A 16,281-nucleotide genomic window follows, 5' to 3' on the forward strand; every position below is an offset into this window, starting at 1 on the left:
GCTTGCGAAACCGGGCCTAGACGAACTAAGACGCAGCCATTTTTTTATATTTCGGTTCCACTTCAAAGACAAAAAAAATGCTAATAAAATTGCATTTGACTTGTTCTTTCTTGGCAATAAATATTAAGGTGTCAATTTTACACTAAATGCGCTAAAAATTCCGAAATCACCAAGATCGCGGAAAGTTTGTTTAGTGGCCAAAATTTTTACTTTCGCTTTGGCGCTCCGCTGCGATCGTCTAGTGGTTATGGCACTCGACTGCTGACCCGCAGATCGCGGGATCGAATCCCGGCCGCGGCAGCTGTATTTTCAATGGAGGCGAAAATGTTTGACGCCCGTGTACTTAGAGTTAGGTGCACGTTAAAGAACCACAGGGGGTCGAAATTTCCGGAGCCCTCCACTACGGCGTCCATAGGCGTGCGCAGGGTTCCTCATTAAGGGGGGCAAAGGTTCATCGCAGTGCCCCCCCCCCTCCCTACTAAGTCAATGTATAGGGCAAACTTTGCGCCATCCCCCTCTCTTAGGTGACTAGAAGGGTCAATGTACGGGGAAGATTTTGCCCCCCCCCCCCCCCCCCTGTGCGCCGCCTGTGACGGCGTCTCTCATAATCATACCGTGGTTTTGGGACGTTAAACCCCAGATATTCTTATTATTCTTTTTGGCGAAAACAATTCTTTTAATGTGATTCAGCAGCGTTGTTTTGTGTTCAAATCCTGCGCCGAAAGTAAATTTCCCCAAAATCGGGAATGGGGACCAGGAGGACTTTATGTTGGTTTTTGTCAGGACATACCAAAGATGTGTTTGAATTAGTGCTCAGGATTAGGGGAAAGTCGTCCGTGGCGGAATGGCTGCAGTGTTCGTCTTCTTCATTACAGGTGCTAGGTCCGAATCTTACAGGCAACATGCGTTGTCTATGTTGTTTGTCATTTAGTTATATTTTTGTTTTCTTTTTATTAATTCCCGTTCCTCCAAGTTCGTTCGAGATCACTTAGGCCGCTAGTTATTCGGATGAAGGTCCCGAATTATTCTCTAACCACGCACACATTTCCGTCGATTTTTGCTCGGAATCCTTAGTAGTTAAAATTACTAAATGTGGCATAAAGCAGTGAATATAATTGATTGGCTGCTACGACTTTCTTTACATTGTGACCTGGTGCATTAGGCATTTGCAGAATACACCATTTGTGGGACACCGTAGCCAGGCGGCATCCACAAGTATCGGCTGTGGTGCCGTGCAGACGTAACTTATGAAACGCAGATTGAAGCTACCACGCATTACTGTAACTGATTTGATCTTTTCAGGGTCTACAGCCACTTTCCTAAAGTATGCCACGCAGTAGGACACATTGTTTCACAAAAAAGAGCGAGCATGAACTTTTTCTGCTGGTGGAACAATTTAATAACCTTATTTAGAACGTTTTCGGGGCTCTTGGTCGTCATTTAAGCTGATTACGTGGGCTTTCATGTGCGCCTGCTTTCTGAAAACCAAAAGTTACAAGACCAAAATAGCGCAGTCTACACTTCTGCCGCCTCCTGGATTCCTAATGTGGGTGTACTTTTCGCATAATTAGGAGTCAATTGAGCTTAGACTCCTAAAGAGTCCTAAAGATGTTATAGAGTACTTGACTCTCAAGGGACCGGGAGGAGTGAGAAGAGCAAATGAATAAATGCGTACAGCGATCAGGCACTTAATGTGTGAAGTATTCAGTGCTAAAATTGACATTGAAATGCTACCTTGTAGTGCCACAATGCGCTCATGCAGCGGCGCTGTATTGCGCACAAAATCAATCGAGTGAAATAGGGCACACAACGACACTGCTTTCGGGCTAGTTTTCTAAACTATTACTCGGCTTTGCCTTTAGACTTTAAGAAGTGTTTTTGAATGTATTCAGTTCTTTTTTCTCTACAGAGCTGCGCTTTCAAGCACATACCTCGAGAAGAAAAGTATGCGTTAGCAGTCTTGCGATACTTTGTAGATTTTGTATCGGGGTGAAAAAAACGCCCGGCAACATTAATACCAACTTTCAGCCCTGAAGTATTAAAATAAAAACTGTTCAAGCACACTGAGTTCACTGGTCCGACGTCTACGTTTCTTGCCCTTTTTCTTGTTCCTGAAGTTATGACGTGATGAACCGCAGATATTGAATGGCAACGTTAGAATACATCCTATTTCTAAAGGTGGCTCCACGCACCTAGCGTAGTCTGTGAATGAGAGACGTGCGGTAGGCGCCCGTAAAAAGTCTCAACCCGGTGTGGTAGAAAGAATCCTCAATTTTCAGCGCAGATGGCTGAGTGGAGCCTTTGATATTAGACCCGTAGTCATGTTTCGGATGCACGATATATCGGAACAAGTATAGCATACATAACCTGTCTACACCCCTTGCTTATCAGAAAGGCCATTCAAAATATTAAAAGTTCTTTGGGCATGTAGTGGGAGCAGCTTAATGTGTGCTCGAAGTGTTATTTCCATGTCGAGCAACAGGCCTAAGGACTGTTATTTTGATTCAACTACAATTGTTTTCCTATGCAGGCCGAATAATGGATCCAGAGTTATGCCTCATTGCGAAAAAAAACATATGTATGCCTATTTCTCTTGAGAAGTTCAACCTCATCATCTGAAAGACCTGTTATAGGTAGTAGCGAAACGTTGACGCAGCGCAGATATTGAGAATTCATTCCTTTTCCGCCGTAGTGTGAGACTGCACGTCATCTGGCAGCCTTGTGTTGCATGTTGATCTAGCCGTGACGCAGTTTCGTAGCTGTTCTAAGCGCGCGTGTGCACCAGTACTTTATTGATGCCGTGTCATGATGCCTAAAGTCCTCTGTGTCATATAATCGCCTTGTCTACGTCGCCGAGTGCTCACATTTGGCGCATTACACGACGAACTATGCCGAGGAAACCATCCGTCTGCTTCGTGTGAGTTGGTGTTTGATATCGGCTGCCTGCCTCTTTGCCTTTGCCAGTCCTACGCATACTTCGAACTTGCCGGCCTGCACATTGACCACAATCCCGCTCATAAACTGGAACGAAGCCATTGTGGAAGACCTCCGTGGTTTCACAACAGACTTTATTCGCCATGAACTTTCGCATCGTAACCTGAAAACGACTGGCTGAAAAGACGAGATGATTGAACGTTTGCTTGCCGATATCACCCACAACCGTCAGGCGTCTGGAATACTCGACTCGACAGCTGAGCAACCCCTTCTCACTTGAAGTACGCAAGTGTTGAGTGACTTACTGCAGCAGTTTTTGACGCTCTCACAACGGCCGACTGTTCCAGTCCAAGTCACCACGCTGCCCGACCTTTCTGCATCGCTACCAACCTTTAGTGGTGACAGCAGTATTTCAGCCCATCAGTGGCTTGAAGAACTCGAGCGCACGCAAGGAGTGACCTCGTGGACACCGTCTACTCTCCTCGCCGTAGCGCCCGGTAAGCAGCGTGGCCCTGCTGCAGATTGGAAGAGCGCAGCAGGAAACCACTGCGACACGTGGGAAAATTTCAAGATAGCGTTCGAGAACCAGTTCGGTGACAGACTTACGCTCCTGCAGTGGCAGCACCTAGTCACCCAGAGAGATCATCTTCGATTACTCTTTGGCAAAACTGCGAGCCATTTCAAGATGTCGCGTCCAATTGACAGTTGCTCAGCGCATTGAATACGCCTACAGGGAGTGTGCGACAAACACTTGGCATGTACTACTGCTGCACAGCGTCCATCAACTGTGAGCGCTATCCTTGACATCGCCACCCAGCTCGACCGAACAATGGAGCATTTCTCTGTTTTGCCAAGTCAGCTGCCCATTGCTGCCAGAACGTCGTCAGGAGCGCCTCCCATGCCTGTGCAGCACATTGGTATCATGAATGACACAGCTTCTTCACAAATCGATCCGCCTGAATCATCAGTCTCATGTCAAACTTCCTCGTTATCCATTGGAGCAGCAAGACAGTCGTTATTCTGCAATCAGCTCCCGAAATGGCGCACCTGCTTATCACCTCGGAGAAGACCTAAGCAAGGCCATATGCTACAACTGTCGCCAAACTGGCCATCTTGATCGAAGTACCCTCGTCCTAGATGCAATGCTCAGCTATCTAGCCAGCAAACGAGCCTTCCTTCCAGGCGTGCTTTCAGACTTCACAACCGCTCGAGGAATCACTTGTGCAGTGTGCTGTAATTTCAGCCGACATTCCACTTATAGGCACTGTTGACGCCTGCACACCATACTCTTGCTGAATGTTGTTGGATCTGCCAACCTGTTACCATGGAACAAGTCTCCCATATCTGTTGTAGGTGGTGGTACCGTCATGCCAGTTGGTAAATTATGTACACGTATTTCTGTGGGGACCATTTCTGCAGTGCTTGAGGTTCTAGTTCTGGCTAGCAACCCCTTGCCTTTGATTCTGTGAGAGGACTGGTTTGAGGCAGATTATGCTGAGCTCCTTCTGCGGCCACCTCATCTAACAGAAATTCATCTTTGCGCAGCGCACGAAATTGACAAGGACACAAGAGAAGAGGACGGGACTCTTGTGTCCTTGTCAATTTCGTGCGCTGCGCAAAGATGGATAAGTTCCACCTCGCCCGCCTATCAATCCTACAACAGAAATTCAACGGCCCAGCACGGGTGTTGTGATGCGACGCCTGGAGAAGGTGCTACCAAGAATGTCTAATGCTGTTGTGTTGTCGAGTAGCCCTACGTCTCCTTTCACACAAGCAGCGTCTTGTACAGGCTGTTTACAGTTTTCGCCGTTGCCGGACAACACCCAGCCCACATGGTTATCCCTCGACAAGAATGAAGAGCTGCCTGAAGTGAAGCCGCACATGAACCGGAGGCAGCACCCTTTTTACGAATGATGCTACGTTGGAAATGCCGTTGCCACAGCTACGTGATACTCACATAGGCCCACACCTACGAGAAGAAGTTACTGCAGTTCAACATGTCTTGCGTCAGCATGTTGACCTCCTCGCCACTGATGACAATGACTTGGGCCTTTACAAAGTATTCTATTGACCTTGTGCCGGATCCATCACCATACTCCCGTCAACCTTATAGGTACAACAGAGAGGACCGCAATTTCAGTGAGCGCCAACGTCAAGAGCTTCATGCAAACGTCTCGGGCGCCAAGAAGACGCGGCTGGACCCGGGACTTTTCTGGACAGCCAGCCAGCTGCCACGTGCCAATGAACTGAAAGCCAAGAAACGACCGGATGCCAAGGCAAGCCTGGGCTCGGCTGCACTGGATCGTGCCAGTTCTCTGTATGACCTCCGACAGCAGCTCAGCCACAAGATTGAGGCTTTCCGAGGTAAGAGACCAGCACAAAGTGAGCGCAAGGCCACCAAACAAGCCGCCAAGCCAACTGCTAAGACAACCGAGAACAAGCGACACAAGCTAAGTCAAGACAGCCCAGCGGCTACGAGCAACATGAAAGCGGGAAAGGCACCCCAGCCCGCAGCTGCGTTGAATCGTGACAGTCACATCATCTACAGTAAGTTCAAAGTGACTGACTCCTCATTTGGGACAGACGCACGACCCAAGGTTGCAAAGAAGAAGAAGGTTGTCCGTCAAGTGGAGGTGAATGCAGAAACGATGAAGAACATTGCGGAATATGACCCGGGACGACGTGCAAAAGAGGCTCAGGAGAAGCGACACTGGCACCGGGCTCTAGACAGGGCAGAAGGGATCAAGGTGAGAGATGACCCTGTTCTTTTGGCGGCATCGCTGAAGAGGCGCGAGAAGCGGCGGCAGCAAAGGCGCAAGAAGTGGGATTCACGCAGTCAGCGCGACAGCAACGTCAGATGGAGCGCAAGAAGAAACGTCGGGACATCATCAAGACACGCAAGCAGGCCATGCTTCAGACGAAGATGAACTCTAGAAGAAGGAAAACAGGGGCGTAGCCAGGGGGGGGGGGGGGCTGGGGGTTTAAACTCCCCCCCCCCCGAAAATTTGCAGTTTTGCTTGCGTATATATACATGCGCACATACAAACGCACGCACGAACGTACATAAAGTATGGCTGAACCCCCCCCCCCAAAAAAAAAAATTTCTGGCTACGCCCCTGAAGGAAAACATTGTTCCAGGATTCTGGGAAGATGTGGATGTTTTAGTGGCTGCAAGACTATTAGACTAAAAAAGGAAAAAAAAAACGGGGTGGGATATCGAAAGCCCATCGAGCACTTCAAAAAAAAAAGAGGGGTTGGATGTAAGACTGCACGTAATGGGCGGCCTTGTGTTGCATGTTGATCTAGCCGCGACGCAGTTTCGTAGCTGTTCAAAGCGCGCGTGTGCACCAGTACTGTATTGATGCCATGCCATCATGCCTGTTATAGTCCTGTTTGTCATATAATCGCCTTGTCTACGTCGCCGAGTCCTCACAGTGGAATAGTTGGCTTTGGCCTACTATAGCAACCGGCTAGCATAAGCCGTGGTTCTATCACGGCCGTCCCTTCTCTGTAACATCATTGCGACGAGACCTACAATACTTGCGTCGAAGTGCATTTCGGATTTGGATGTTTGGTCTAAATGGGGAACAATTCCAGGCCTGCGCGGAAAGCGCAGCACAGTCACATCGAAAGCTGGAAAAACGGCATTTCTACAGCCCGTTGTAAACTATCTTCGTGCTATCAATACAAGTAGATAAGCAAGGTACCCACTACGCCATAAATCAAAATTTTGTGAAGTTGAGAGGCACCCACTACGATATTAATATTCATTCTTCGGAGAAGTGAGGCGCCAGCTATACATCTGTAAGGCATTATGTGAACTTTGTTGATGCGACGGCTGATGACGGTGAAGAATTATGGCTGATGCCTTTGTAAAGGTTTGGAAGCTTTAAACGACCCACTCGTTACGTAATTCGCATTGTGTGACGCCCGATCGTTTTTTCACTACCGCACCACGCGATATAACCTAAATTACCGTGAGAAAGAGAGAGAGCGAAATAGTTTTAGTGAGACCCTGTGGAAATGGACCACATGGGCCTTGTGGGCTTCCTTGGCAACCAGTACTAGCGCACTTGCGAGGAACCAACTACGCTATAAATCGCAATTCTTGCGAAGTAGGGAAGCAGCCACTGTGCCATTTTTCGTCGTTCTGCGGAGAGCCGTGGTACCCGCTACACATCTCTAAGGCATTATGTGCACTTTGTTGATGCTGTGCCTGATGAATGGATGGATGGATGAATAACTTTATTGGGGTCCTTCGGTGCGCCTGATGACGATAAGGAATTAAGGCAGAGCCATTTGTAATGGCTAGGAAGCATTCAACAACCCACTCGTTACGCAATTCGCATTGTGTCCAGGTTGTTACAGAATTCTCGTTGTGTGACGCCTAGTTGTTATTTTACACCTCTACCCTGCTAATTTACATAAGTTAGTGTGGTTCCTTCCCGACATAAAGCTTGTCTAGGGTCTTTTTGCAAAAAAGGTCCCAGCGCCGGCGTGGCTCTGTGGTAGAACACTAGGATCCTACGCAGAGGGCTCAGGTTCGAACACGTACCATCCTGGAGGCTTGTTAGGTTTCGCCGCTCATAAGTCGATCGTGGAGACGGGACGGCGCGGCACTGTACGTCGTACAAAGCTTCTTTCTCGGCTCTCTCTCTGCCTGGTCTTTGGCTGTGCAATTATCAATAGAAAGCAAACGGCTTCCTTTGAGCAGCTTGTCTACCCCGATGGCCAGCATGGGTTGCGGTCAAACGACCGTTCTCAGAGGTCGGCAGCCCGAATGTGTGGGAAAATGAGGAGGGCAAACGTCTCCTGCTCTATGCCGTCGCCCAAGGCGTCAGTATGCGTGACCCCAACAACGACCGGCATGCGCTTTCGGCGCGCCGACTGTAAAGCAGGGTTGAGTCGCAACAATACACGGTCCAAATGCGGGAAAGGTGAAGACACGCAAATTGTTTCCCGGAACAGTCTTTACGACTGGCGCCGTGGGCTCAACTCGATGAGTATGGGAAAATGGCGTGAATGCACCAGGGCTAAGATACATATGTATTTAGACCGTGAGAATCCCTGAGAGCGTGGGATAAGTAGAGGGAGAGCCATGATGGGAAAGAGTGCCAAAACGCCTGTCTGCACTGTAAAGACACTGCTGTCGAGATTAGGGACAGCCCGGTAGGGAGTAGCTTAATCTGAGGATAAACGGATGGGATAAGGGAATGTCGAGGCGGACCACCAGTGGCCACCTCCCCTTTTCGTGGTTTACCGCAAGGTTCTTAAGACTGGACGGAATTCGTTTCCCTTCAGTCTAGGCTGTAATCACTAACTGATCGATCAGTAAGACTCCGTACGATACAACTTTTGTCTGGGCCGTAACCACTTGGTGGTCGAACAGTGAGACTCGGTTCTATGTATGTAGTAACAGTGGTCTAGGCTCTAACTTAAGAAAAGTTAAGTAGAAGAGTAAGATGCTGTTGATGTCTATGTTATCATCAGTGTGCTTCGGCAAGATGTACATATGACTGTAAATATTTCGCTACAATATACCTTCAAGTTTTTATTACCTCCAACCTGCCTCCTGCTTCATCGACGTCGATCATCTCCTTGACGGGACATCAATCCACATCAAGGAGAAAACGAACAAAGGAAAAACATGACTAGGCTTTTTCTTATTTCGACTTTTTCCTTGTTTCGCGCGATAGTGGTTGCGTGCACCGGCGGCGGCGGTGGACAAACGGCCCTTGTTGTGATCTCATAAGTGATTTCGCTGTAAAAACCGGCGGGGACTACAGGCATTTTTCAGCTGCTGATGCTTCGACCTGTGATGTCTCTGACTTGAAATCGACGTCAGATTTTGTCAGAATTGTCAGTGATGCGGCGATGTATGAAACAGTTTCTGCAAAGCGTCGATTAGGCGCACATGTCAAGAAACATGTGCACTGCCTTTTCTGTCGACTGGGCTTGGGAAAGTTCGCAATCGCTACAGTTTTCTGAGGAAATGGGTGAACTCTAGAGTCGCAGATGACGTGCCCAAGCAGGGTTGCTGTTGGGTGGACTTAAAAGGGAGAATGAATTTAAGCCAGAGTAGTCAAAGTAGCTATGCCATGCAATATTATCGCCAAATTTGCAGCCAAATAGTACATAAGGGGTATTATGAATAGAGTCGTTAGTAGTGATCGATAAATAATACCATTCGAAAAAAGCAAGACCACAGAAATAAAAGTGCAATTTTTCCCCTATTGCTTGGTCTTCAAGCCACAGAGGAATTGCAAATAAATGAACAAGTTATAATAGATTCAGTTATAAAAGAAAATTCATTATAGCTGTGCAGAAGAATTGAGATCTGGGCCAGTTGTTTCATGATACTTTCTTCAAGTGTCATTAAAGCTGCTGGCTGACTGAATTTCATTAGTAGTATTTACGTAATACAAGTGTAGCTTCAGATTGGGAAATCTGGTTGAAGATGAACACACAAGCTTCATTTTGTTGCAGGATCTCTGTTTTTGTCAAGTTTACGCGAGAACACGCACTGCGCATCAAGATTGCTCGTAGAAACTTGCGCGTAGCGTACGCATAGTCGCCCGGGCATCTATGCTGATCTATGCTAGTCAAAACGCAAAACCAACGCAAAAATAAACTTCACCATTGCTAGTTTGTCACGCATCAAAGCAGTTGTACAGCAAAATCGTTCCCATTTCACCTGCAACATGCATGTGTGGCTGTCTCGATGATCGAAGTGTCGTCAATAAAGTCCTGACGAAGTGACAGCGAGGGCTCATTGTTCTTTTTCTATATTAAGGCGAAAGCCTTAGATGCCTCATCAAACGCGAAAATTGACCGGAGCCCAGCGTCGGCTGTGTCAACACGAGTGATGCAAAAATAATGACGTTATGACGTCATCATGATGTCACAGATCGTCAAAATTTGTGAAATCATAGTGACGTCACGTGACATAACGTCAAATGATGACGTCATCACATGTCATCTTAGGTGAGTGCATAAGGGACCCTGTGAGTCTCCTTGGCAAAGCGGCAAGCTTAACTACATCTATAAAGTTAGAACAAGCGGGTCACGCAGTACGTGGTAAGCTCATCACTTGTGAGCGCTGCAGGGCGAACTAGAAAGTATAGACCAAAGTTCACGTAAGCATCGCTTTCGCGCCATGAGCACTCTGGATGCATATCATAAAACAATGTCCACTTACTAAGCAACTAGCCTGGCCGATGGTCGTGCGGCTTTTTTTTCTTCGCCCCCGGCACTTCCATCAATCAAGCTTTCATCGCAGCGGCTCCATTACTGATTCAAGGTTTGACATGAAACTTTCATGCTTGAGCAGCAGGAAGGAGCACGTTTTGAGTTGGCCTGCTCAATCAGCCGTGACTTGAGCAATCTCGTGCGTGTGTGCGTGTTTTCTTTTCATTTTCGATTGTTTTTCTATTAAGAGCCGGTGACGATTCCTGCCGAGAAAAAAAATTAGGAACAAAGCGTCTCTCCCGACAAGGCCATTCGCACAGTGTCGTTCGGTTTCGCGCAATGCGAACGTCATACGAGGCCGCTGGCCCAGCGTTTGTTGTTCACGTCTCCGCAGTTTCCTGTATTCCACAAATCAAAAAAATTCTTTTTCCTTTCTTCGTTTGCCGGAGGTTTACGCGGGAGCTTCTTATCCGACACAGGAAAAAGGTGAGAGGAGTATTCTCTGCCGCCTGTGTATGGTTTATATACACGTCTTCTATTTGCTATTGCTGGGTCATGAAGCAAAACCATTTCTGGAGTTTTACAGTATTTCAGATTTATGGATGCAGTATTGCAGATTTATTTATGGACGCCAACCTGCACCATTTCAGTTTTGAAAACTTACCTGGCTCTATCGGCTGCGTTTTCCTTTCGCCGCCTTGAAATAGTGACGGCGTAATGCTATTGCTCTGTGATATGTCACGCTTTTTTTGTTACAGAGAGAAATGGAAGAGCGAAATTATAGTAGAAAAAAAAACACGTTATTCTCAGCTGTTATTTCGCAGCCTTTACTTGTTCCCAAAAAAAGTTGTATGGCTTAGTTCACTTGTGAAAGGAACAACGCGTCGGCGTTGCTTTCCACGAGGTTGTGTTCATCAAATAAGCATAACATTTCAAAAAAGAACGCAATCACAGTGACATTACTGTTATGACAGCGCTATTTGCGTCCGCTCCTGCAAGCCTAAAAACGCACTGCAAGACACTGCAAGTCTGAAGAATGAAGGATGTAAACATTGTCGTTGGATTTTTAGCGGTCCCCGCAAGGGAACCTGCGCGAGCAGGCGTTTGGTGTGCAGCGACACCACGGACCCGAGCTAACGGAGAGTTGCGACCCCTCCCACGCCTAGCCGTGCGTAGCTGTGCCGTGTCCGGGGAAAAGGGAATCCGGGGTTTGAGCCGACGCTGGGTGATTGGACCTTTAAGGCCCCCCGGTAGACGCAACACACCCCTTTGACCCCGGCTTCACGTAGACGGCACCCCTGGGCTGACCTACCCAGGGGAAATCGGCAGTCGCCTTTTCCGGTCTCCCTCCCTCCTCATCTTCGACTTTCTATTTCACTTTGAATCTTTCCTGTCCTCTCCTCTCTCCAATTTACTTCCGTTATTCCAGGCGGCAATTGGGTTAACCTTGTGTGTGTTCCCTCTCTTGGGCAAATAATGTTTCGTTATAGTCGCTCTGTACAGCTGACGTTTGCATGCCTTATGTATACCTAAGTGCTGTCACGTCCCCATGTTGGGCTCCATGGTGGGCGGCTGGCATAGCTGCTGAATTGACACATAATGTAAGGCTTCCGCTTCCTTCCCTCGACTGCAAGATCAAAGAGAGGGCGTTCCGAAGACACCTTGAACATTTTTCAAAAACCAAAAGAAAATTTCCCACAATTTCGCATTTTGCACTCTGAAAATGTTGAAAAAAATGCAAGAACAATTTCTCCTTTTGTTTTCTCAAGATATCTCACCGATACACTGCGTCAAGGCTATAAGATGACAAGATTGGCTAGTGGTGACCTTCTCCTTGAAATTCAAAACAAGATACAGTACGAAAATTTCTCCAACCTCGTTTGTTTTGGAACCACACCTTTTTCTGTCACAACGCACCGTTTCCGTAACAGCTCCCGATGTGTAATGTCTAACCATGACCTACTAGACCTGACAGAAACTGAGTTCCTCGAAGGCTGGAGTGAACAGCACGTGATAAATGTACAGTGGATAAAAATCAGGCGCGATAATAAATAAATCCCCACAAAAACCTAATCCTCACATTTTGCACAAGCACACTACCAGAATATATCGAAAGAGGATACCTGAAACTAAAGGTCAGACCGTACATACCGAACCCTTGGCGTTGCTTCAAGTGCCAGCGTTTCGGTCACGGCTCCCAGAGCTGCCGTGGCCGTCATACCAGTGCCAAGTGCCGCTCACACGAACACCCTGCTGACAACTGTGCCAAACACCCCACTGTGGAAACTGCCATGGCGGACACGCAGCTTACTCTCGTACATGTCCTTCGTGGAAAAAGGAAAAAGAAATAATCACACTTAAGGTAGCAGAAAACATCTCCTTTAGGGAGGCGCGCCAACGCCCTTCTTTTGCACAGGATCATTTGTACGCAGACGTGGCACGCAAGGGGGTAGTGCCACAAAGGTCCGCGGCGGCCGCACGTACCACGCACAGTGGACGGGCGGTAGCGCCATCCGCCCCCTCAGCGGAAGCAGCCCGTGCTGCTCCGCTACCAAAGGGCAGGCAGGCCTCCGGATCTGCATGCGCAGGGCCTTCTGCTGAGGCAGAGAGCCCCAAAATTCTGACACCCGTTCGCGTAACCCGCGAACGGGCATCCAGCGTCTCTATCGAGGCGATGTACACAATGGCAAGCCTAACGACGTCTCAAGCGCAGAAGGAACGGCGCAGCTCGTTGGAGCGCGCCAAAAAAGAAAAATCCCACATCACTGGGCCTGGAAAGGGCTCTGTGACATAAGGCAATAGTTCTTCCAGTACACACAGCTCTAATTTAAACTCAAAATGGATACACAAATTATACAGTGGAGCGTGAGAGGTCTTCTAAGAAACCTCGATGATATCCAAGAGTTGCTACATGAACATTCACCAAAAGTGCTGTGTGTACAAGAAACAAACTTAAAATCCAAGAACACGAATTTTTTACGCCAATATGTCATATTCCGAAAGGACCGGGATGATGTTGTGGCGTCATCTGGTGGCGTAGCTGTTATAGTTAATCAACGAATTGCATGTACCCACCTACCACTCCAAACGTCCCTTGAGGCAGTGGCTGCCCGAGCCGTTCTCTTCAACAATCTGATCACAATCTGCTCACTTTACGTACCCCCGCACTACCAGCTCCAAAAACATGAATTCGAGTCCGTAATAGATCAACTTCCAGAACCATTTCTGGTCCTTGGAGACTTCAATGCACACAGCAGTTTATGGGGCCACTCTCGCTGCGATGCGGGAGGTCGTCTGAATGAAGGGTTCATTTTCTCTTCTGGCGCATGTCTCTTGAATCAAAAACAACCAACACTATATAGCCTTGCAAACCGAACATTCTCGTCCATAGATCTCAGCATAACATCTCCATCACTTCTGCCCATAGTTAAATGGACAGTTATCAATAATCTTTACGGAAGTGACCACTTTCCAATACTTCTGAACGCACCAATAACAAGTGAGTGTCCCCCTCAGGTTCCAAAATGGCAGATTGAGAAAGCCGATTGGAAACAGTTTGGGAAAGTTACACTCCTAAATTGGATGGACATGTCTGCCTTAAGCATAGATGCAGCCGTAGAATACTTTACTGCCTTTCTGATTGATGCTGCAACCAAGCGTATACCACAAACAAGTGGACTCTCTTGAAACCGGTGAACCCCATGTGGAAAAGTGAGTGCGGAAATGCGCACAAGAAAGAAAACAAAGCATAGAAGTTGCTTCGGGATTCTCCGACAGCGGAGAATTTCACAAATTTTAAGAACATAAAGTCACAAGGCAGGATAACGCGTCGACAGGCTCGAAGGGAAAGCTGGCAAAAGTTTTTATCGGGCATCAGTTCATACACAGAGGAGGCTAAAGTCTGGAACATGGTTAGTAGGGTAGCAGGACGACAAGCATATTCACTCCCTCTTGTAAATACACAAGGCGACAGCTTGTGTGTTTACAACATGAGCGCTGTTTACAACACGAGCGCTGACTGACAACTGAGTGCTTTATTCAAGCAAAGCAGAGAAACGAGAAAAATAACAAAACATGCGTGCACAACCTATGCACATAAAAAGACTGCAGGCTTGCATCATCATCATCATCATCATCAGTCAAGCTGGACCGAGCTTGACTCCTGGTTGCGCCCCACAGCTCACATGGCGTTGCTGCGAGAGCTGGGGCACGTCCTTGCCGGAAGCTCTGCAAGCGGTCTTCGGTTGAACGCCATGAGGCTGCCACCGCTCGTCCGCGCCTCTCCTCGTTCCAAGTGCTCTGCTCTCTCCGGCCACGTCGCATCTCATGCCAGTTTCTTCTCCTTCGCGTTGCTTTCTCAATTATGTCTTCAATATTCAATCTTCTTCTTTCTTTATTATCTATCTCTTCATTTGGAATACACATTATTTTGTCTTAGTCCTTCCTCTTTCTCCTCCATGTTTTGTCGACAAGTCAACAGTGACCCGGAAACTATTTTGGTATTTTGGAAACTATTTTTTTTTGTTTGTCCAGTGACACACCTGCCTTGAGTAACCACTCGAGGACTAGGAAAAGACGCTCGTCGTGGGTCTGCTTGCTCTCGCCCCACACTAGCACGTCGTCTATGTGGCACACGACTCCTTTTAAGCCCTCCAGTACGTGACTCGTCATCCTTTCATAATGCTCTGGAGCTGATGATATTCCAAAGGGCACCCGTAAAACTTATATCTCGCGGAAGGATTGATGAAGGTGGTCAGTTCGGATGACTTTGGATCCACTTTGTTTTGGTAAAATACTGAGTACGCATAGAGTTTCGAGAAATACTTCGTTCCTCCGAGAAGGTCCAACCTGTGTTCTACGCTTGGAATGGGGTGATGCTCTCTGAGTGCCCCTTTGTTGAGCATGATGTAGTCCACGCAAGGCCTGATCGCGCCACTTTTCTTAGGTATGACGACTGTTGGCGTGCAGCAAGAAAACGAGCTTGGACTTTCGTTATCACTCACTGATTTTCCGGCTTCTTTAGCTCAGCCTCAACAGCGTCATGCAGCGGGAGGGGAATGCGCCTCGGAGAGCTTATTGCGAAAGGTGCAGCGTTTGGTTTAGTCTGATGGTGAAATAATGCTCAATTTCATCGAGGCCACAGAAGTTTTCCTTGCCACAAGACCTGGGCGACTGTCACGCGTAAGCTGGCACCTGGTATGCTGCTCTGGATGTGCGAAATGAATGCCAGAACACGACGGTATGACCTAACAACACACTTCATTGCATGCGAGCTAGCACTAGCAAATATGTACAATCAGAAAGAAAATTACACCATCTCCCGCTAAAGGGGACCATGAGGCGATGCGAAGCCGGAGCACTTGCACGATCGCGTTCCGTTGGCGTTCGTTGGGCATGCTACCGACCTCGCGTCGTGGAACGCGAAGAAGGACGCTACGCGCGTCGTATCTTCCATCTAGCCTGGCCGTTAATTCTCACAGGGCGAGCGGGGAACGCGGTCGACAGGCGGGCGAGAGGGGGGCAGTGTAGGAGAGGAGAGGGAAGGGGAGGGGACACGCATGCGTTCGAGCTCATCGCGGCGTTGCGCAGGAGAGAATTTCGGCATGTCTAGCCCGCGTTTCAGAGGAAGAGTGGAAAGGGGGAGGGGAGAGGGAAAGTTGAGAGAGGGAAAGTGGAGATGGAAAGTGGAGAGGGAAAGTGGATAGGGGGAGGGAGGGGGAAAGTGGAAAGGGAAAGTGGGGATTGAATATGGAGAGGGAAAGTGGAGAGGGGAAGGGAGAGGGAAGGTGGAGAGGGAGAGTGGGGGATGTGGAGAGGGAAAGTGGAGAGGGAAAGTGGACAGGGTGAGTGGAGAGGTTATGCGCATGCGCAGTAAGGGTGGTCACGCCGCACACCACCACCACCGGATTGAGCTCGGCCTTAAGATACTTCGCATCTAAAAAAGTCTAAATGCCTCGTGCCTACATGTCTGCTGTCGCTTGCTTTCAGTACGTTTCAGTACTTGCAGTTTCAACGTTGACACTGTCGGCATACCCTCGTAAGACATTGACTGTGACGAAACCACTCTCGTCGAGCGCAGCGGCGTAAATGCTGAACCACCATTGTCACTAGACCAAGGCCAGCGGTAGTCCCGAGAACCATGCACAGCTACTCACTGAG

At 48.2% G+C, this 16,281-nt stretch overlaps 1 protein-coding gene across 1 annotated transcript; it reads left to right on the forward strand.

The window, feature by feature from the left end:
• The first annotated feature begins 4,946 nt into the window (after window positions 1-4,946).
• On the forward strand, window positions 4,947-5,861 carry LOC119403589 (uncharacterized). The gene has a single exon (XM_037670515.1). It carries the CDS (start codon window positions 4,947-4,949, stop codon window positions 5,859-5,861), a length of 915 nt encoding a protein of 304 aa, XP_037526443.1.
• Window positions 5,862-16,281: the final 10,420 nt, after the last annotated feature.

This window comes from Rhipicephalus sanguineus, chromosome 8, assembly GCF_013339695.2.
Source record: "Rhipicephalus sanguineus isolate Rsan-2018 chromosome 8, BIME_Rsan_1.4, whole genome shotgun sequence".
Lineage (NCBI taxonomy): Eukaryota > Metazoa > Arthropoda > Arachnida > Ixodida > Ixodidae > Rhipicephalus > Rhipicephalus sanguineus.

Excerpts from the sequence above, each read along its gene's own strand:
- LOC119403589 (XM_037670515.1), top strand. The coding sequence starts at position 4,947 with ATGTTGACCTCCTCGCCACTGATGACAATGACTTGGGCCTTTACAAAG.